Source organism: Elgaria multicarinata, chromosome 1 (genome assembly GCF_023053635.1).
Source record: "Elgaria multicarinata webbii isolate HBS135686 ecotype San Diego chromosome 1, rElgMul1.1.pri, whole genome shotgun sequence".
Taxonomy (NCBI): domain Eukaryota; kingdom Metazoa; phylum Chordata; class Lepidosauria; order Squamata; family Anguidae; genus Elgaria; species Elgaria multicarinata.
Window position 1 is genome coordinate 120,245,762 of NC_086171.1, and position 21,116 is coordinate 120,266,877.

The following is a 21,116-nucleotide window of genomic DNA, read 5'->3' on the forward strand; positions in this document are numbered from 1 at the left end:
ATCACCGGTGTTAAGGGGGAATTACTTGAAAACAATTCCTTTTTATAATTATCCCAAAGTTCCCAATGGAACTTCAGAAATTGGTTATCTAAATCATTAAGCCATTTACAGGCCAATACTCTTAACAGGGAGTCAGCTTCTCTCTTTCCCCATCCAGGGCGCACCCCAGAATTTTACTTTTGAGGAGGTAAAGAAAGTGCCAAGAGGAACCAGCCACTCGGGGATTAAACTTTTTCACAGACAGATGTTTGAGATATTTCTGAGGCTCATTACAATGTCCCTTGTATTTTCACTTTCAAAACCAGCCCTTCTTTAGGCTCTATTACAGGAGTATCGCAAGCCCTCGCAGACTATTAAATTAAATCCACATAATAAATTGTGTATTCAATGGAGGCGGCAGACAGTTTCTCCCAAATGATTGAGTGTTCAAGTATGCTGAAGTTCTGAATGGATTCAAAGTACACCTACGCATATGAATGCTAGGACTTAGTGCTGTGCAGCCAGTGATAAATACCCATTTAGTGCATCTCTAAATACACCTGCCATTATATATATATATCCCATTTACAAACTGTTAATGATACAAAAATGCATTGCCTCTGCCATTCTGCATCTTTTGCAATCAATGGATATATTTCATTATGCATATAAATGCAGCACAATCTGTTAAACATCCAAATAATCAGGGGATGAAATGGACAAAAGGTACAATATGAAAAGTGAGGTTCTCTCATTCATGCATATTTGATAATAAAGTGCTCATGGGAAAGAGCACATGGGAAAGCGCGAGCCCTCTGATAACGTTTATTTGAAGGTCTTCTTTCCTTGGTCCATGCTCATCTAGCTAAAGTGTGGAATTCTTCTTCTACAACCTAGTTTTTCTTCGGAATGAAAGTGGCCAGTGTAAAAGTGGCTTTTTAAAAGCTTGTTTAGCATAATGTCTAGCTTGACCCTCGGTTGCACATGAATCCCATCTGTACACAGCTCTAATTGGTCAGGGTTCTAACTGGTCAGGGATTTGTTTTATGAGCCACCCTGACAACTTGTGTTATGGGGCGGCTGTACAAATTCAGTGAATGCATGAACTACTAAACACAGGTCTCATTATCCATGAGGCTTCAGACATGAATACAAGGGCTTGGAGGACAGAGCTGAAATGGAATGTCAGGGAAGCACAGAATGGTGTTCATTTTGATAAAGATATGTTCAAAACATGCATTTAAAGATGTTCCTATTAGGGACTGTAAGTTCTGGTATCTCTCAAGTTGAAATTACTAAATTATATTGTTGTTGTTTTATTCTTTATTCCTGTCACTAGGGTCTTCCTGGCCCACCAGGTGAAAAAGGTGAAAATGGTGATGTTGGTCCAATGGTAAGTCCTGTCCCTTTCCACCCTCCCAGTACTCTATACGCAGTTGACACAGAAAAATATTACACACCTTTTTAGTTGACGAACCAGGCCAAAGGTGCCATCCAAGAACTATAAGAATCAACACAGGTGTCTGCACAGTCACTACATTTCTGGCTTCTTTTGTCATATATTGGCTAGCTCTTAGCTAGCTCTGTAAAACAGTATACTAAATGAGTAAATGCTAAACAGACATGTGCTGACTTTCATGACTGTGAACCATTTCATTTATGCTATATTGATAATTCATTTATGTATATTGATAAATCATTTTATTTATTGATATGTATATATATTTTGTCTCATACAGGGTCCCCCTGGTCCCCCTGGTCCAAGAGGTCCTCAGGGTCCAAATGGAGCTGATGTAAGAAATGCATCCTTCTAATGATTCTTGCATTCATTATTATTATTTTAAGTAGCACATGGCCTAACTTCAATGTTCTCCTCATCCTAGGGTCCTCAAGGTCCCCCAGGTTCAGTTGGCTCTGTTGGAGGTGTTGGTGAGAAGGTAAGCAAGCAGACAACCTGAGGGAAATTACTAAGGATGGGATGATGAAGGACAGATATATGCAAATAGTTTTAATCTTGTTATGTCTTGTGGTGTAGGGATGAATCCATGTTCCAATCATTGGATTTTTTCATTACAACAAACAAATCCAAGTTACTGCCCCTCACGGTTGGAGATTGTAAGCCTATGCGGCAGGGTCTTGCTATTTACTGTTTTACTCTGTACATTGATGGTGCTATATAAATAAATAATAATAATAATAATAATAATAATAATAATAATAATAATAATAGCCTAAGGACAAGGTGCCACAGTAGTGGATGGACAGCCATAACTTCTGAGACCCAAGTTTCCCACCCCCAACAAAAAACATTACATATCTAGAAACAGGTATAAACTATGTGGTTACATGCAATGTGCATAATTTATTTTGCATGCAGCGTTTGATTGGATGAGTAGCACACTATTCACACAGCTCTCTTTCTGGGATTGTATCATTACCTTTGCAGAACTAGGATGTAAACCACGCTTTATCCTATAACACTGTGAAAAATCAGCGGCTTCAAATAACTGACATAAATAGCCCACTGGGAAACTAAGAGATAGTGCATACATTCTTTGTCCAGGGTTACAGTACATGCATTCTCCCAAAGTATTGTGTGAATCAGGTGCATATCTGTAAACATGACAGAGGGAAGTAGTATGCAAACTGACAACATGCGTATTTGCCCCCATACCATCAATTTATCAAATATACGTGCTGCCAAGTGATGGTGGTGGGAGCATGATCCTCCATCTTTAGGCCAGTCTTCAGAATTCTTTAAATTAACATGCTCCCCTCTCTCGCTCTTACACAAGAACATCTCAGCTTCAAAACAATCCATGGCAAAGTCATCTCGACACAAGATTACGGTGTCACGGAATATTATCCACAGAGGTAACAATGTTAGTCTGCTGCAGCAAAAGCAACAACAGAAACTAGGATTGCAATCCTATACACCAGCATTCCCCAACTTGGCACCCTCCAGATGTGTTAGACCATCATTCCTTGGCTGAGGATGAAGGGAGTTGTAGTCATTGTACAAAGATGTATAAGCCAATGGAGAACTTAGAAATGTAACAAATTTATTATGGCATAAGCTTTCATGGACTAGTGTTCACTTCATCGGATGCATCAGATGTTTATGCTGTAATAAAATTGCTAGTTTTTAAGGTGCTACAAGACTTGTTCTTGTTGTTGTTTGTATACAAAATAGCACAACAATTTGCTCACAGTGATACTGACATTGCAACACTTACAGGAGTTGAAATGATGCTCTAAAGAGTATCTTTGTCAAGTATATGAGCTCATCTCCTGGGGTTTTGTCGTATTTATGATATTGCGTTTAACGTATAGTAGGCACTCACTTAAAAGCCCAGTGAATATTCCACCAGAGTTCCAACTCTTCCTATACTGCTCTTCTTATTTGGTGTATTTTACTATTCTCTCCATTACATTAAGAAGATTAGCAGTCAGGGAAGATGGTTTTCATCCAATTATATGTGAGAGAGGACATATTTATGCATTACAATTTATTTTTGTTGGTTTTCTTTAGTTTAATAGAGTCACAGTTATATAGTGTTTTAACATTGTGAGCAAATATAAAAGCAAGACAGGCAAAAAATGAGTTTTGGGAAGATCAAACAGTGCTAGACCCGTGGTCTACATTCTCAGATATGTGGGCAATATACTTGACTCTAGTTGAACTCATTTATCAGATTTCCCTATCACTGGTGGTAGAAATACAGCAGAAGGTTATGTGAAAAACGACCAAATTGCAATGGACTCTAGAACTACAATGGTCTCAGCAATATAGTTTTTTGCAGTATCCAGAGCATCGCTCTCCAGAGTCAATGGCACATTCAAAGCCTTGCTTTACTCATTTCTCATTGCTAGATGGCTGCTTATCCAAGAACTTTAGATTATGATGGATAGATGGTAAACACCTGATATTACCATCTGGGGCACATTCAGAAATGCTAACCCATGAGAACAAGGAAAAATGTCTCCTTGTATGGTGTTGACACATCAAAAATAAACATGCAGACCAAGCCTGTCAAGCCAAGTATAACAGCACAAATTATGTCTAAATAGTTGAAATAGATTAAGTACCGATAACTCATTTGACAAAATGCAAATGTCTTTGATTAAATTTAGATCTCACTTTTCCTCTCAGACTTCCACCTTTCCTATCAGGATAATGCCATAAGGAATCGCAGATTCCATATGAAAGTTAATGCTGTCACACAAATCAAATGGTTTTCCCCCCCCCCCCCCCATGTCTGAATTTTAAAATCTCAAAGTCAAGGCTTGGGAATTTGCAAATTGGAATGATATCTTTCAAATCCATTTCAAGCTGAATATAAGTTATCGCTTTATACATCATTCAAAATGCCCACTGAGTGGATCTATTTCCAATTGAGGGAACTAGCCAAGCTCCAAATTATTATGCAATGGTAACAATGGAATAGAAAAGAGGCTGTGAGAAAGACATATCCTGGTGAGGTATAATTTATTCTAATATATAATTTATTTTCATGTAATTGCAGCATAATTGAATAAAATGAGATGACATGGATCTGCAGTAATAACTTCACTTATTTGTCACTCACAAGCAGACAGACATTTTCATCTGTGGAGTTCTGCTTGCCTGGGAGTGTTAGGGCATGAGAAAGCAAGACAAACAAGAGATTCTGAAGGCCCTTCAGAAGATTTCCAGTTTGACTTTGTTTTCTTGACATAGCAGTGAGCTAAAGAGCTAGGGCGCTCTTGAACTCTCCCTTTTCACTCCTCATAGCTGAAGCCCTATCTAAATTATTTTGCCTCTAAGGACAGCGAGTCCTTCCCATATTCTTTTTGGTACACTATACATCTCTTATCCCTCCAGGTGCAGATCTGTCATAGCTCTGCATTCAGAAACACTGACTGAAGTCGCAGGTCAGTCAAAATCTTTTGGATTTATCATGGGCCACTTCTTAATCACTCCCAGGAAGGGAAGTAGTCCTGCATCTCAGAGCCCCAGGTTATTTTCCTTCCTGTCCAACGGAAGATGCAGCTGCTTATCTTTGACACTCCTTTCTCCACTTTTTTAAAAGACAATGAAATAAATAACCTGCAGTTCACCTTACCATATCCAAGGTTTTCCTTTCCTCTTACAACTTGTTAATGATATGTTCCACCACCGTTGATATTCACCACAAAACTTTGCTTCAGTTTCCCTTTTGCCCCCTCCCACCATCATTTCTACAGGTTCCCTTCAGGCAAAAGCTCCTTTCTATTAGTCAAAAGAAATCAGACTCCTTATCAGTATGTCCAAACTATCCTCTTAATGGAATCAGCCTCAATGCTTCATCATTTTTCTACTTATTTAATAAATCACTGGTCAACTGCGAAGTGTGGAGAGTGCTATAAATACAATGTCATGTTAGTTTGATGGAAGAGCCTTGGTGGTGGGTTTTTCCTTTGAAGAGAAATGCATTATGGGCTAACGAAATTACATGTTACTATATTACACATATAAGAACCCTAAGCCTTGGAACTAAACTAACTGGGAGGCCTTTTTGAAGAACTCTCAGAAAGGCCCCAGGTTTTCACAAGAGTTTTCTGAGAATGTCTAGAAGCCCAAATTAGTTATGAAGCAAACTGGAGAAGGGAAGATAGAGCTTACCCAATACTGCAAATAAACAACATAGGAACTTCCTGAGTTTTTCATAAAAAATGTTTGGATCTCAGCCTAGCTGGCCTAGAAATTTTGCAACTATTCTAGTATTTTTTCGATTCTAAACTTCTACGAAATTCAGAATTCAGAAAACTCACTCAACCTTCCAGGAACCATGAGACTCCTTTCATCACAAAACCACACTTACATTCCCCATCTCTTTTGTTTCCTTACCACAGTGCTTTTGTGGAAGTGTGTTTTGTCTTAAAGTCAAGTTCCCCTTCAGGCTGTGTTCATCATCCTAGACAATACAATTCTCAGTCCATTGTAAAGCATGGAAGAACATTTTGGCATCCTTGTTGCCACTATTGTTGACTGAATGAGCAACATTTGATCACATTAATGACTGTGTGACTGTGTGAGAAGGAGATATTCAGTCACTGAAACCAATGTTTGAAGCCTTTTGTTTTTAATGTGTGAGCCAACTCCAAACATTTTTTAATCTATTATTTATTTATTTATTTATTTATTTAAAACATTTGTAAATCTCATTAAGATCTCAGGGCAGTGTACAGATAGTTAATGCCATGTATCTAGTTAATGCCATGTATTTTTAACTACCCTGTTGTTTCTTTGTGCCATGCATGCAGTTGTAGAGACCAAAGCGATCAAAGGCAGCTGCTGTAAAAACACACTGTGTAATGCTGAATGATTAATGCCTCTAGCCTCCTCAGAACAGGGCAGAACTCTAAAGAGTCTCTATTACTCTTAAGCATAAACCGCTTAAAAACCAACTTTTCCCCAAAGTACACTCTTTTAGAGCAGAATTTGGAATTAGGGAATGGGATGGGGCTGCGGGGGGAGAGAAAGAAATAAAACAAAAGCTTCTGGCTATGTATTATACTGGTGAGCTGAAGTTCTTACCTAGCCTATGAAAGGGGAGATGGAATGATAACCATACACGAAATACAGAGATGGCTAAATTGGTGGTGGTCTTTTTCAGATCTAATCTTATGACACCTGGTTTGGGGGGGTTCATTTCTAAATGGAAGCTTAAGAGACTGCTTTGAGGGGAGGGCCTATTGTTCAGTAGTGCGTAAGGTTCTAGGTTCAATCGCTAGCATCTTCATTTCAAAGGATCTGTGCTATAATGTGACTTAGAAAGCCCTCCACCTGAAACCTTGGAGAGTCACTGCCAATCCATGTGGATACTTCTGGATTTCATGTCCTGCCTTTATATACTACTGACCAATGTCCTACCTCTGTATAAGACAGCTTTATACATTCATATCATAGGCACAACACCTGCAATCCTCTGATCAGGCTGGATCAGTGTTTAAACCCTTGACCCAATCACTAGACCTAAAAAACTATTCTGGTCTCAGACCAATATCCAATCTTTTGCTGCACAGCAGCAACACAGGATGAGATAAGAGCTCTGAACTCAGGGGCAGATTGTGCACTGCCATTGGATGCCAAGACATCCCTAGTCCCTGTGCACTTGAGATAGAGCTGCGGCTGAGCACTACATGGGAGTGCTGTTTTAGCGACAGTTCCTTGCCACAGTTATCAGGTAGCTCTATCCTGACTGAGCAGCATATTGCACTGAACGGAGGGCACAAAGTATAAGCCAGGTTTCTGAATGTTTTGAAGATTTGGCTGGTTCAGTGTCTCTTAATGTCTCACATATAAATTATATTACACCAAGTGATATTAAACCAATTTCACGGACATTTTGGTCACTAAACAAGTGCAGTTGTTTGCCCTGGAATTGCTTAGAGAACTTACCTTCTCTCAGGCCCTAAAACTTGGAGTCATGTTCTACAAATGTAACTTTTGTTTCTTCTCGGCAATCATGAAGTCCAATAATTATGGATACTTTATACAGGCTGTGTGTTTCTTACGTGTTGGCGACACTTTGAGGCTCCTTATACTCTTTGAAAATGACAGGGAACCATACCAAGCAGGATATGATTAAACTTACAGGGTTGATAGTGGTGCAGAGCATGAAACCTGTGGCAGAATCCTGACTTGCCATTTGAAAATTCCCAGTAGATCTGTCATGGGCACATGAAATGTCCTTATTGTAGCACAATTCAAATTTTACCTATTAAAAAGATCCAATTTTATATTTTACATTTAGTTTAAGTTTAAAACTCATGTTAGCCAAGAATGAGCCCCTTAATCAATGTCATCCATTCAGTCAGTTCATTCAATAAACCAATATGAAGACTGAGATGCAAATTATCTGGGGAAATGTGCACAAAAATACATACGATGGGGAAAAGTGTGCACAAAACCACATTATGTTAGGGAGAAATGTGTTTAAAATGTGTATATTTAAAAAAGTGACTAGAATGCATATATTGGGGAAAGTATGTACAAAAATGCATACATTTAGATAAATATACACAAAAATACACACCAATTTTTGTGCAGACTTTAAAAATTGTGAAACTGATGTGGAAATGAATGTCATGTAGGTAAAATGAGAAATTGAACATAATTGAACACAGATTCATCCATCACCAGCCAGAGCACAGCAGAAGACCACATGCTTTGCATGCAGGAGATCCCAGGTTGAAACTCTGGAATACCCAGTGAAAAGGGTCAGGTAGGAGGTAGTGAAAGATGTTTGCAGAAGGCTCTAGAAAGCTGCTACTAATTGAAGCAGAGAACAGAGGGCTAGATCAACAAACAAGCTGAGCTAGTATAAGGCAGGTTGCTCTGTTCCTATGTTGACTGCTGTGAGACCTTTTAATTCACAAAACAGCACAGAGCTTCACAAACAAATAAACTGGAGGAATGTCCGAGCCATATCTCGCAGCATCTGTACTTGCCGCACTACAGCTCCCAGGGAGCAATGCGATAACATGCATGTGCACAGCACCCTCAGCGCACACACATGCCACCATTGTGAGGAACATACAGGGGAACATTTTCCAAATGCTTGCCAAGAAAGCTCATAAATACCAAACCAATTTCCAAATCAAGCTAAGGGGAACTCACCCATCACTCCTCATTACTGAAATGATATATTTAGGTTTTGTGTAATTCTGAGTGCGGGCTCAAGAGAAGAATAAATTAAACATTTCTTTAATACTGTGTAAATGTTGCCTTAGCACAGATTTTTTTTAATGTATGTCTTGCAAGCCATCTGGTTTACTAAAGAGCAATCATCACCAATGAATAGTGCTGTGTTTACTTTGGAGACCTGCAATGAAGATTTTATTATTTGTTGGCATATTATTTCATTTATTGTCACTATGTTTATTTATGATTCTTTTTCTAGTTTGAGCGCCTAACATCATTTTCAGTTAAATTAAATCACTTTGAAGTCACTTTCCATTAGCATCTCCTAATTCTCAGGGATTTACTTCCAGACCAGAAAAAATACTGTTTGATGAGAGTTCAGATACTAAATGTAGTGTATAATACATTAATTTCATCCTGGATTCTCTTAGGGTGAACTTGGAGAAGCTGGTAACCCTGGGCCTCCTGGAGAAGCTGGCACAGGTGTAAGTATTGCCCTTTTTGAATAGCATTTGCAAAAGTAATTATAGAGGAGGGTCGTTATTATATTCCTTTAAGGGGATGTCATCTCCCATTCCTTTAACTCATGAAATATGAGTGATTTATTTGTATATTAACTAGAGAAAACTAGCAAGATCGGGCTCTTGTTAATGTCAGTGCTTTCATCACTACAACTTGATAGTGATGAAATGCAGCCTGATTGGTAATTAGGCTGGACATCACATGGTGGGAACTATTGGTTAGGTCTTTGGGCTGCATTTATTCCTTTAGCTCTCCATCCAACATGTGGGATTTCCCACATTTCCCTCTGATGCTTGCATGTTGGTTGCCTTCATGGCACCGCTTTGCCGCTCCTTCAGAGAAAACCCTGCAGTTTCGCTGCTGTGGGGTGGGGGCAGGACATCCCCATGGCAAAAGGAAGTGCAGGCTTTCCGGTGGCCATTCAGGCTTGCCCCCTGCTCTCTGCCCAGCTTCTGGCGACCTATCAGCAGTCGCCACCTGCCCAGGAACGTCACAGCGAGGTTACATGATGGAAGGACTGTCATGAGCTCACTTCAAGTGAAAAAGTTGGGGTCAGTCCCTGACTTTTTAAATGTGGAGCTTCGGGTAAAAGCCCCACAGTGGCTGTGAGTTGGCAGCTGCATCGTACAACTGGCACAGTGCCACTATGATGCAAATCAGCCATATAGACAGCCCCAGGGCTGGAACGAGGTTGATCAGCTGCCATAGTCCTGGCTTGCTTACCCATGCCTTCATTCTATAAAGATGCGGGACATGCCCAGCAGTTATTTCTTCCTCTGCCTTATCGCTCTGGGGTTGGGTTCCACCAGCATTCCCTTGACCAAAAGTCTGCCTATAATTACAACAGAGATTTTGAATACCAACATCAGGGTTCTTACGTTTAGTGGGAATTGTTTCATTCATCATTATGAGCTGTTTTATTAATAAATATGTTTCTCTTTGCTGTCCCCCACTTCTTGTAATAAGAAAACAAACAAATAATTTCAAAAGGTGACCAAATGGGCTTACTTTCTGAATATGAATGCTGATGAGAAAATTCCTAGTGTTCTACATATAGGTTCATCGAAACGTCTCCAATAAAAATGTGACTCTGCTGTCTTTAGAGATTTTTACAGGTGATTCTCTGTCGTAGTCACTATGAGACGTATCAGTTACTTAAAGCCATCAAAATTATGTCTGCCCTTTACAGGGTCCTAAAGGTGAAAGAGGTGAAAAAGGTGAGGCTGGACCACCAGGTGCAGCTGGACCTCCTGGCATTAAAGGACCTCCCGGTGATGATGGACCTAAGGGTAATCCAGTAAGTAAGCCATCTAATTGTTATTTTTAAATGGCTATTGGTTTAAGATACAATAGGCCTATTTCACAAGTTAATTCTTTTTAACATGCTCTAGAGACTGTATCTTATTTATTTCCACTGTGTTATGTGTTAATAAGAACTTCCCTATTTGTAGTTATTTATTTCTTAGTGGATGGCATTAGCTTTACCCTGTTTTCTGTTTGTGTAGGGCCCGGTTGGCTTCCCCGGTGACCCTGGTCCCCCTGGTGAACCTGGACCTGGTGTAAGTATTCTACAAATTCAAATTAGGGCAGCGTTTCTTTCACAGTGAAGTGAAATTCCCATTGGCTTCCAGTGACATTGGCCATGGCCCGCTGGAGGCATTTAGAGTCAGCTGCAATAATATGTTTTGTGCAAAAAACAAAAGCAAAAAGGTGTAGTCAGGTTGCCATTGTTCTTTTCATGGAAAAGAGGAGCTGCAATCTGGTGTAAGTATGGAGCTCTAACGTTACACAGCACGTGCAGGTGGAACACTTATGTGCACAGGTGTCCCTTCCTCTAAGGAGTTCAGAGTAGCATGCATGGTGTGGAGCCAGCCTCTCCAGCCTCTATTGGAGCAGGTGGCTGGAGCCGTGTTATGTAGAAACAGAAACAGCCATAGGCCTTGCAAGAGATCTTTCAGGCTTGAATCTGTATCTCCCTGTTTCTTTTCATAAAGTTTGCTACGCCTTGCAAATGGTCCAGTTCATCTTCACACCATGTGCAGTTAACAGACAGCCTGAACACCTTGAGCTGAAACTGGAAATTGGCTTGATTTCCCCCCTCTCCTTTTTCTTACCCAGCACCACTTATAGGCACAGCTAATAACACACACAGCTCTCCCCGCAACCCATGTTATCCTCACAACTAGGGGTGTGCATGGACCCCCCGCTCCGCTTCACTTCCAGATCCGCGATTTTCGGATCGGGCCACTTCGCCCCGTCCCCGCTCCGCCCATTTCTGCTCCGCTCCACTCGGAGCTCCAGATCTGGATCGGAGCTCCGTTTCCCCCCCCCCATAGGGTTGCATTGAAAGCTAAAAAAGTAAACAACTTTTTTTCTGTTCAAGTTAGAAACCTCACGTTTGGCACCATGACACCTCATGGACGTATACACACGCACACCAAGTTTCAAGGCAATCCCATCATCCCCTGATTTTTGGGGAATTTATGAAAATCGGGCACCCCATTCAGACCCCTTTCATAGCTCCGTCAATTTGCACGTTAGAAACCTCAAACTCGCCACCATGACAGCTTATCCATGTGTCCACATGGACGCCCAGACTCAAGGCAGTCCCATCATCCCCTGATTTTTGGCGGGGCTTAAACCTGCAGACCTCTCAATGGGGCCATTTCAAAGGAAATCCCAACATGCCATGAATTGGGGAGTAGAGATAAACCTATATGAATCTTCTTCCACACTTGAAAAATGGATTTGGAACTTCTAAAACTCCAAGTGAGCACAGGAAGGACTTCTCCCCTGAGTCAAAGCCAGACACACACAACATCCCTGCAAGGCGGGCAGGGGAGGAGAGAGGGAAGGCAGGCAGGCAGGCAGCAGACATTTCTGGGGGCATAAGGAAGTGAGCCAAGGATAAGCCAGTAATACATATAAAATGGAATAAATAAATAAATAAATAAACGAAGGAGGGGTGGAATTAAAAGCAGCAGTGTTGCTGAATAAACAACAAGGAGAACTTTTTTAAAAAGGCTATATCTGTCTTTTAACAGCAATAGGGGGACGTGCCCAGGGGAGGGGGAAGCAGCAGCTGCCAATTTGACTGGTGGTCAACCAGTCTTTTAAGAAGCAAGGCTGTCAGTTCAACTCATGAAAGCCATTGCTCCACCACGAGAGCTCTGAAAAGTGGAACTGTCACTTCAACTCATGATAGGCATCGCTCCACCACTAAGAGAAGTAGACTGCTCACTTCAACTCATGATAGGCATTGCTCCACCGGGTTACTCTCTTTGGAAGGCTCTGATGGCCTTCCAAGTACAGGAGAGAGTGGGGGCACGTCCACAATGAGATGCCCTAGGGGAGCTCATCCCCTTGTACCACATCTTTTCAGTTGTTCCCCAAAGTTAGGGTGGGTAGCAGTGCTGTGTTTCTATCTCTTATTATTGGCTTAGTATATGATTTCACAGGTTGTGTTTGTGCATTTGGTGGGGCTACTGTTTTAAAAAACACTGGGAAAAGTCTGTTCAGACTAAGAAAGAGAAGTTCCCAGAATCCCAAGTTACCCGTTTTGCCTATCCCCTCCTCCAACTTTGGGATCATGTGATCATGACCGGGAGTTGACTCTGCCCCTCAGCAATCGAAAAGGTAATCTTTTTCCCGCCTTTACCCTACTTTTTAAAAAATTCTAGTGTGCGACCCGCACCACGCAGAGAGCTGAGAGTAGTTTCAAAATGACCCCCATCCACGACTGTCTAAGCACAAGAATTTTCAGAACGATAGTTTAAAAAACAACCCAGTTATCCCCGATTCTTTTCCGCAATGCAATCCTATGGGCGAAAACCGCCGTTTGACCCGCGCTGTCCCTGTTTGTAATGTTCGTTTACCCGATTTTAAAAAAATATAGCACGCGACCCGCACAACGCAGAGAGGTGAGAGTAGTCTCAAAATGACCCCCATCCACAACTGTCTAAGCACAAGAAATTTCAGAACAATAGCTTCAAAAACAACCCAGTTATCTATGGGCGAAATGTTTCAAGATGGCGATCGGAGCGCTCCGCGGAAAGAGAAGCGCTCCGAAAATGGGCGCTTCTCTTCGGCTTGCTTCTAGGGGTCCGCGGTCCGCGGTCCGCTTCTACTCCGCCTCTGGGCAAGGCGGAGCAGGCCAATTCGCTCCTGCTTCTGCTCTTCTAATCGGAGTGGAGCACATGCCTACTCACAACAACTCTGTGATGCTGAGAGATAGGGACAGGTCTAATGACACCCAGTGATCTTGATAGCTGAGTGGGGATTTGAACCTTGTTCTCGGTTCTAAGCCAATACTGTTAACTAATGCACCGCACTGGAGTTTTGTACACTGGAGTTTTGGTACTGACTTAGAATTTGCTTAGCCCCAGAAGCATCCTAGGAGAAATGATGCTGTTCTGTTGTAGAAGCTCAGGGTTAGCACTGCAAGCTGCCTAAATTAGAGGCTGCCGAGGAAATATGTGCCAGTCATTCTGAGCTGTTTAGAAGAAGAGTGGGATACATATTAGCAACACTTTTGACTGTAGTAGTTCTTTAAGGCGTTTCATCTTCAGTTCAGGCGTGGAAAGATGAGAACATTATCATTTCCTTCCTAATTTTGTTTGTTTGCTCCCCAAGGGGACTGATGGTTCTGGAGGAGACAAAGGAGAAGATGGTGACCCAGGCCAACCTGTGAGTAACACTTCTATAATAATACATTATATTTGGCATGCAGAGCCTTCACTGTTAAGTGGGGGGGGGGATGTCCATGGCAGCCTTCCCAATCGGGTGCCCTCTAGGTGTTCAGGACTACAACTCCCATTAGCCCAAGCTGACATGTCCATTGGCTGAAGGCAATGGGAGTTGTAATTCAACACTTTTGGAAGGGACCTGGGGTTGGGGAAAGCTGGCCTAAGCAAAGTGTTCTTTTATGTCCTGTATTTTAAACAATAGTTTGTATATGCCCTGCTATGAAAAATTGCAAGTCACTTTCCTGAACCTTATGAAGATTCAAAACACATCTTTGCCTATAACTGTGGGTCATCATATTTTCTTCTCCAATTAAAATTTTATCATACTGGTAAGCAAACAGAGAAAATGGATGACTCAATGTAAGTAATTAGTACTAATGTGACTTCCCCCATGTTATGATAGCCGGAACACTTCATAGCTTTCTTACAAATCCAACCTTACTTCGGTTAACACGAGGCTGTCCTGAGACTGACTAAAATAGGTCCATTTCAGAACCAATTTTATGCTGAGCGTGTTCTCTGAACACTCAGCAGGTTAGATTCTGGGCAGAAAGTGATATGTAAAATGATACGTGCAGGTCAGAATGAAGCTATCATATTTTGCACTGCTCTGAATGTTGAAAACCCATTCTTGGCAGTTTAAAGATATCAAAAGAGATTCTGGGCAGAAAGTGAAACACACACACACACACACACACACAAATATATATATATATATATAGTTAGATGATGGTCAGGATTTAAAAAGCTATTTTATTGCCTGATTAACTCAGCTGCCCATGCAACATGGGAATGTAATAAAAGGTCAGGGACATGACGAGAGAAAAGCTTGCAGACTTTCTTTGCTGATTATTCACTTCTTGGTGAATAATTCACACAAGTTATTACTACAGTTACCACAAAGGCTCCCAGATCAAGCATGTTTGAAAGTGTAATCTTTGCAATTTCCATTGTTTTGTTGCGAACATTATAACTTCTGCCCTTCGGTGGCACTTACCAAGAATCTGTGCAATATTAATATGGGCGTTTTATTTTTCCAGGGTCCACCAGGTCCTTCAGGAGAAGCAGGGCCCCCTGGACCTCCTGGAAAAAGAGTAAGCCATTGCTTCTTTTATGTAACTTGTTCTGGCAATTAACCTCAATATTATTTCCCTCTATTGGTTTGTGGGGTTTTTTTAAAAGCAGGTTTAGGATTTGGGGAAGGTTGTTACCATTGAAATAGTACAAAAAGGGACAAGCTTTTTCCCCATTAAGAATTCTGCCTTCTGTTATTCTGGCTGCAATCCTATACCCATTTATCAGGGAGTAAGCCCCATTGAACTCAATGGAACTTACTTCTGAGTAGACATGTATAGGATTAAGAGCATAAGAAGTGCCCTGATGCTGGGTCAGACCAAAGGTCCCTCTAGTCCAAACACTCTGTTCACACAGTGGCCAATTAGCCATCATCCAGGTACCAACAAAGCAATCCATAGTGCAACAGCACCCTCCCACCCATGTTCCCCAGCAACAGGTGCACACAGGCTTACTGCCTCAGATACTGGTGGCCATCACAACATCTTGTGGTAGTGAGTTCCATAATTTAAGTATGCGCTGTGTGAAGAAGGACTTCTTTTTATTTGTCCTGAATCCCCCACCAATCAGCTTCATGGGATGACCCAGGGTTCTAGTATTTTGAGAGCGGGAGAAAAATGTCTCCCTATCCAAATTCTCAATACCATGCATAATTTTGTACACCTTTGTCATGTTTCCCCTCAGCCTCCTTTTTTTTCCAAGCTGTAAGTTTCTTCTGTCTGTGTCATGGATTTATGATAGTTAGGTATCATTTGACTTTTAACAAGCCTGTAGCATCTTGACACCTCATGTGCCAAACACAGGTAAGGATGCTTGAGGAATTCTGTCTTTGAGAATCCTGGTAAGAAATGACATGAATCACACCTCTCAGCCTGATGTGCAGATCAGAACTTAGCTGTCAGATTTCACAGCTCTTTAAGCACTGAAAGATAGTTCCCAGGAATTTAAATGTATCAAAATACAAATGTAAGTAATATAACGAGATAAAATATGTATTTAAATATGTATTTTAGAGATTAAAAAAAAAGAAAAATGTAGATTAAAGTAGAGGCTGATGGAATTATTAAAAACACATGAAAGTGACATGGACCAGAAACAGGACTTGTTTAGGGATGAGAAACCTGGTCTATCAGCCACATATGGAAGTCCACAAAGTTCTCAATAAATATCATATTTTTGCTGTCTGTTTAAGGGAGCAAAACAGTCAGGTTATCAAGCACTTGGCAAACCATAATTCATGGCTTGAATGCTGCATTCAGCTTGGTGACCTTGTTCCATTCAAGGATTATGGACTTTTTGTGTGTGTTTTCTAACATTGTCTGGAAATATCTAGGTAACTTCATGCCAAAGGCCCTGACAATTTCTGATATACTGTATTATCACTTCAAGTTCATGAAAATGTTTGGCTGTGACAGCATAGTGCTCTGTGGTTTTCTTTAGTGAGATGAACTTCTTCCTAGTAGATTTGAGTGGGATGTAAATAAATAAATGGCTATGAGGAAGTAGTTGATGTGATGCTTCTTTGACTGGGTTCAGACAACACGATAACCAAAGGTGGTTTAAATAGTCAACGGTTGGTTATTTACCCCACCATTGGTTATCATATTGTATAGAGGGAGTTTTTAAAGCAATGGTTGGTTATTTGGCCAAAATAACCAACACATATAACCAACACTGTGCAGAGTTGGCTGTTTCAACCACCATTGGTTATTGTGTTGTGTGGAGGCTTGGCCACCATTGGTTATTTCATCAACCACAGAGTTGCAAGGCAAGAGCAGTCAGAATGGTGGCTGCCACTCTAGTCCAGCTGGCAGGATAGATTTTTGGCAGCAATGGCTGATGGGATACTAGTAGGAGGACTGAGGGGGTAGAGAGAGCAGGGGATGAGCGAGTCAACTCAGCATGGACGAATAGTCAATTTAACACTGATCCTAATCCACATCACTATTGATTATTATCACGTTGTGTGGAGGGTACCCCCTAAATAAACAACTGTCGAGTTGATTACTACTCCACCATTGACTATTGTGTTGTCTGAATGCAGCCTATGTGTAACTTCATCATCCAACTTGTACACTTTGAACGTTTTACTAAGAATGTACTATGTGGTGTCTTTTGGAAGGAGTGTGGTTTCCATTCATACTTACAGAAATTGAGTATTAATTGTAGGAAGGATTGCATCAGAGCAGTCCCTTGGTATCACTGTCCTCCATGAGAGTCAATACACTTAACTTGCATTCATTAGCTTACCTGAGTTATGGATCACAGTTAGTGATAATGAGCAATTACTCTATAGTTACAGCAGCAGCAGCATTGGTATAATGCACATTGAGTGCATTATATAATGAGTGCATGGCAATTTTGTATTTTAACAGACCCTAGTGCAAATTAATTATTCAGGTCTACCTGCTCTGTCATTTTTATTCTAGAACTGCAACTTCAATAAAAGAAGAGAAAAAGACAGTTGCTCATTAGCGTATGCTAATTCATTTAAACTAGGACAGAAGGTTTTGATCTATTTAATATATTAATCAACTAAAGCTTTAATTGATTAATTGGGGATACAAATTTTAATCAATAAGGTTATGATTCAAGGGCACACTTCCTTATTTTTTGAAGCTATTTTGATTCTGGTGGGTTACTGCAAATGGTTGTGGAAACTAAAATATTAATGATATTTCTTCCAATATTGAGCATAGCTTTTGTTTTTTAACTTCTAAGTTATCATGCACCTTCAATATCTCAGAAAGGTACTTCAATGTGAGATTTGGTGAAATATAGTTTTATATAATTTGGCTAATTAGTCAAAATGCAAATTAATGAACTAACAACAATTTGATATTGGAACAACAACAAAATGTCCAAGATATTTTTTTCTAGCTTGGTTCGTGAGCCTGCATATGACTGTCAATTATGCAGTAATTGAAATAATACTCTTTTTTAAAAATGAGAAACTTAATTGTCTGTGGCCATTGTCCCATTTGGCCTCTCTCCTAAACTAACCCCACTTGGCTAGGCTGACTGGCACGCGATCAGAGCAGTATAATCTCTGACCCACTGCCACTTGCTTCAAAGCAAAATCCAGGTCCTGAAAAGAGCTTTCAGTCCATGTATATTTGCCTCCTGGGACTATGTAAAAAGGCTAAGTGTCAAACAAACTCTCCAAAAGTGGAAGCGTTTTGTTTCCCTGTTTATTAGAAATGGAAATTGTTATAGAAGAAGCTGAATCTGTTGCAATTTCTTTCTGGTGGGCTAAAACACTTAAAGGCTGTTAGGAGAAATCTCTCGAGAAGCTTACATATTGATGGGTGAAGTGGGCAGGAGGGGAAAAAAAGAAGGGTTTTGTGAATTGAACTGATTCACACATCATGGATGGTGAAATTATCACAAGATGATCTTACCTTGTCAGTTTTATCTAAGCATTTTTATGTGGTTAAAACTGTAACTTACTGATCATATGTAGATGATCATGTCCTGGTTTATTAAGCTGAGATATGGACAAGACGTTTGTCCTCCCTTCACAGCACATAACCAACCTGGAAGTCTCTTAATTTACTACAGTTTCCCATTTTGTCCAAACCAGGAAGCTGTGGTCACCATGTTCAGAACAAGCCAGGTTATCAACAAATTTCAAATCACAAGAAACTATCACCTTCCTGATTTAATGGCAAAGGGAAGCGTGAAGGGGCAGTGCGAACGGGTGAAAGGCCCATTACATGATGCCAAAAAGTAGCGTGCAAATCCACCCTACAGAAGAAAAGTTTGCCATTGAAGAATCTCCAGGGTGGCTGATTAAACAATTCGTGGAAGTGCTGTGGGATAACCTAATTTCTCTCCTTGCAATGGCAGCAAGCCAAGCATGAGGGTTGTTTGGAAATGTAGTGTCATAGAGGCAGTGATGAGTTAAGGTGGACTGCAAGTGGGTAGTGAGTATGGGAAGAGATTTGGAAGCTCACTGGAGAAGGAATCGAATCCCTCCAATCAAGGATTTGATAGGGTACATTTTGAATTAGATTGACTTCGGAGAAGCTATTATTTTATTTTGTTTTATTTGGCCATTTGGGGGGAATAGGCTCTACTTATTCTGAGCCAATATGAGGAGGAGGGTGGGTCCCACATATCACTACTTTATGTTCTGTTACTTAATTAATGCATTAATCCTAAACTCATTATTTTAAGTGGAGCATATTCCCAAGTAAGTTTGCGGTGTAAAATAGAATAATGTTTAGTGCCAACTAAAAAGTAATGGCTTCAGAAAAAAATAAATAAACAATGTTTGAGTAATATCTAGAAAGCTGATAGGTCTGTAATTATCCCACTATCATTAGTCTGTTGAAGCCCTACAGATACACACCCTAAATACTCTCTGCAGATGTGTGAACATCTCAGATTTCTTTGTCAAGCAATTAGTTGAATTTTTAACATTTTTTTAAAAAAAACACATAGCAGCATTAAATGTAAGCTGTAATCTATTTAACAACACAAGATAAACTGTTCCGTGTAATAGGCTTGAGTGAGCTGACATGCTTAATTAGTTTTATCTATTTTACACAATAATCTGTTTGTTCCACCAACTTACTGCACATTTATAATGCTGAAAATAATTACAGTGGCAATAGTAACGTGTTCACTAGAACTGGAATGTGATTCGGTCAGAGATCGACCAGTGAGTCTGTTTACTAGAGCCAAGCACATTTTTCCCAGTTTACAATATTTTTATCCACCTCTGAGACACAGGAACTGTGCAATCCCCAAGAGCTCACAGGACACAGCTCAGGGGAACCCCTAAAGCTTGGGAGCGGAGGAGCTGTGTGATTCCTGGTCATGCCTCACCAAATTGAAAGGAAGGTCCCTCACCCTTCCCTACCAAGGCTGGCCCAAGCCATTCTGCTGCCTGAGTTGGAGGACAAGATGGTGCCCCCCCTCTTCCATTCCATGTTCAGAACTGTCAGTTGTATCTTACTTCAACATTAGTGACAAGGTGGCATCTTCCACTGCACCTGATTGCAACAGGCTAGTTTAGGAGGTATAGGACAAGCCGCATAATGCACATAGCCCTGTCATTCAATTACTCACTAACACTCCCTGTGCCCCAGCACACACCACCTGAGGTGGCTACCTCACTCTGCCCAATGGTAGGGATGTGGCCCTGTTCGCCCCACTGAGCTAAAGCTGAATCAGAATTCCTTTATACCTTTTGTGAAGTTGTACCGCCAGCCACCCGTGAAACTGATTTCAACCTATCCTCACCTTCAACCCAGCCTACAGTCACATGGGCTGAGGGCAGATGGGCTTAACAGAGTTGAACTGAGTACAGCTCAATTCCTTCCTATAGTTTCTCCAAACATGGCCAGCCAAGCTCAGGGTTTGCACATCTCCACTGCTCCCAAGTCTTGGGAATGAAACTGAGCTGTGCCCTTTGGGCTAGCTCACATTTCTCTATATGCTGACATCCCTGAAGCCAAGCCAAGCCAAGCCAAGCAGATTTATAGTGAAAGCAATGCATCTGGACTGGTCGCATAAGTGATCCTAGCCAGCTAGGAAATATGAGGGCAAACAGAGACTGTTCCACAAATACTTCCTAAACAGGCAACTGCAACTGAACAATTTTCAAAAGGTGGGTGCACCTTTTGACTTTGATGAAAATATCCACAAAAATCACATCCCCCTTTAGGCTCAGCCCAAGTTATAGGTAGCAAATTGTTTACAATTAAATGGATATGTCATGTGTTAGATGAAAACACAGATGGGAATGAAAAAATATGAACTCAAAATGTAATTTGCAGTTCTGCACCTTCTCTGCTTTTAATGTTTGTTTGTTTGTTTGTTTGTTTGTTTTTAAAGCCTGAAGATATAAATCATGGTAGGGAATAACATTCCTGCATTCTGGTAAATTAATTTGCTGTACATTCTGGATTGCATGAACATATGAATCCTGAATGCTTTGGAAGGAATTCCGTCTTGTATTGGTTTTTCAGTTAAAAGAAAGGTATTCTTGTTTTATACATTTTTGTGTAAAGCAAAGCTTTACAAAATGTTTATTAAGAAATGATGTCTTCCTGAGCCAAATGGCCTTTTAGTAAAGGAACAGTGCAATCCTATGAATGTCTACTCAGAAGTAAGCCTTT

General features: G+C 40.7%; 1 protein-coding gene across 4 annotated transcripts in view; it reads left to right on the forward strand.

Annotated features, from left to right (window-relative positions):
- COL11A1 (collagen type XI alpha 1 chain) overlaps window positions 1-21,116 on the forward strand; it is a 301,741-nt gene that overhangs the window by 250,550 nt on the left and 30,075 nt on the right. For all 4 annotated transcript variants that reach the window (XM_063135577.1, XM_063135570.1, XM_063135593.1 and 1 more), the window contains 8 exons: window positions 1,319-1,372; window positions 1,719-1,772; window positions 1,863-1,916; window positions 9,079-9,132; window positions 10,359-10,466; window positions 10,675-10,728; window positions 13,802-13,855; window positions 14,955-15,008. In XM_063135577.1, the coding sequence (XP_062991647.1) occupies window positions 1,319-1,372; window positions 1,719-1,772; window positions 1,863-1,916; window positions 9,079-9,132; window positions 10,359-10,466; window positions 10,675-10,728; window positions 13,802-13,855; window positions 14,955-15,008 (486 nt within the window). The remainder of the gene's footprint in view (window positions 1-1,318; window positions 1,373-1,718; window positions 1,773-1,862; window positions 1,917-9,078; window positions 9,133-10,358; window positions 10,467-10,674; window positions 10,729-13,801; window positions 13,856-14,954; window positions 15,009-21,116) is intronic.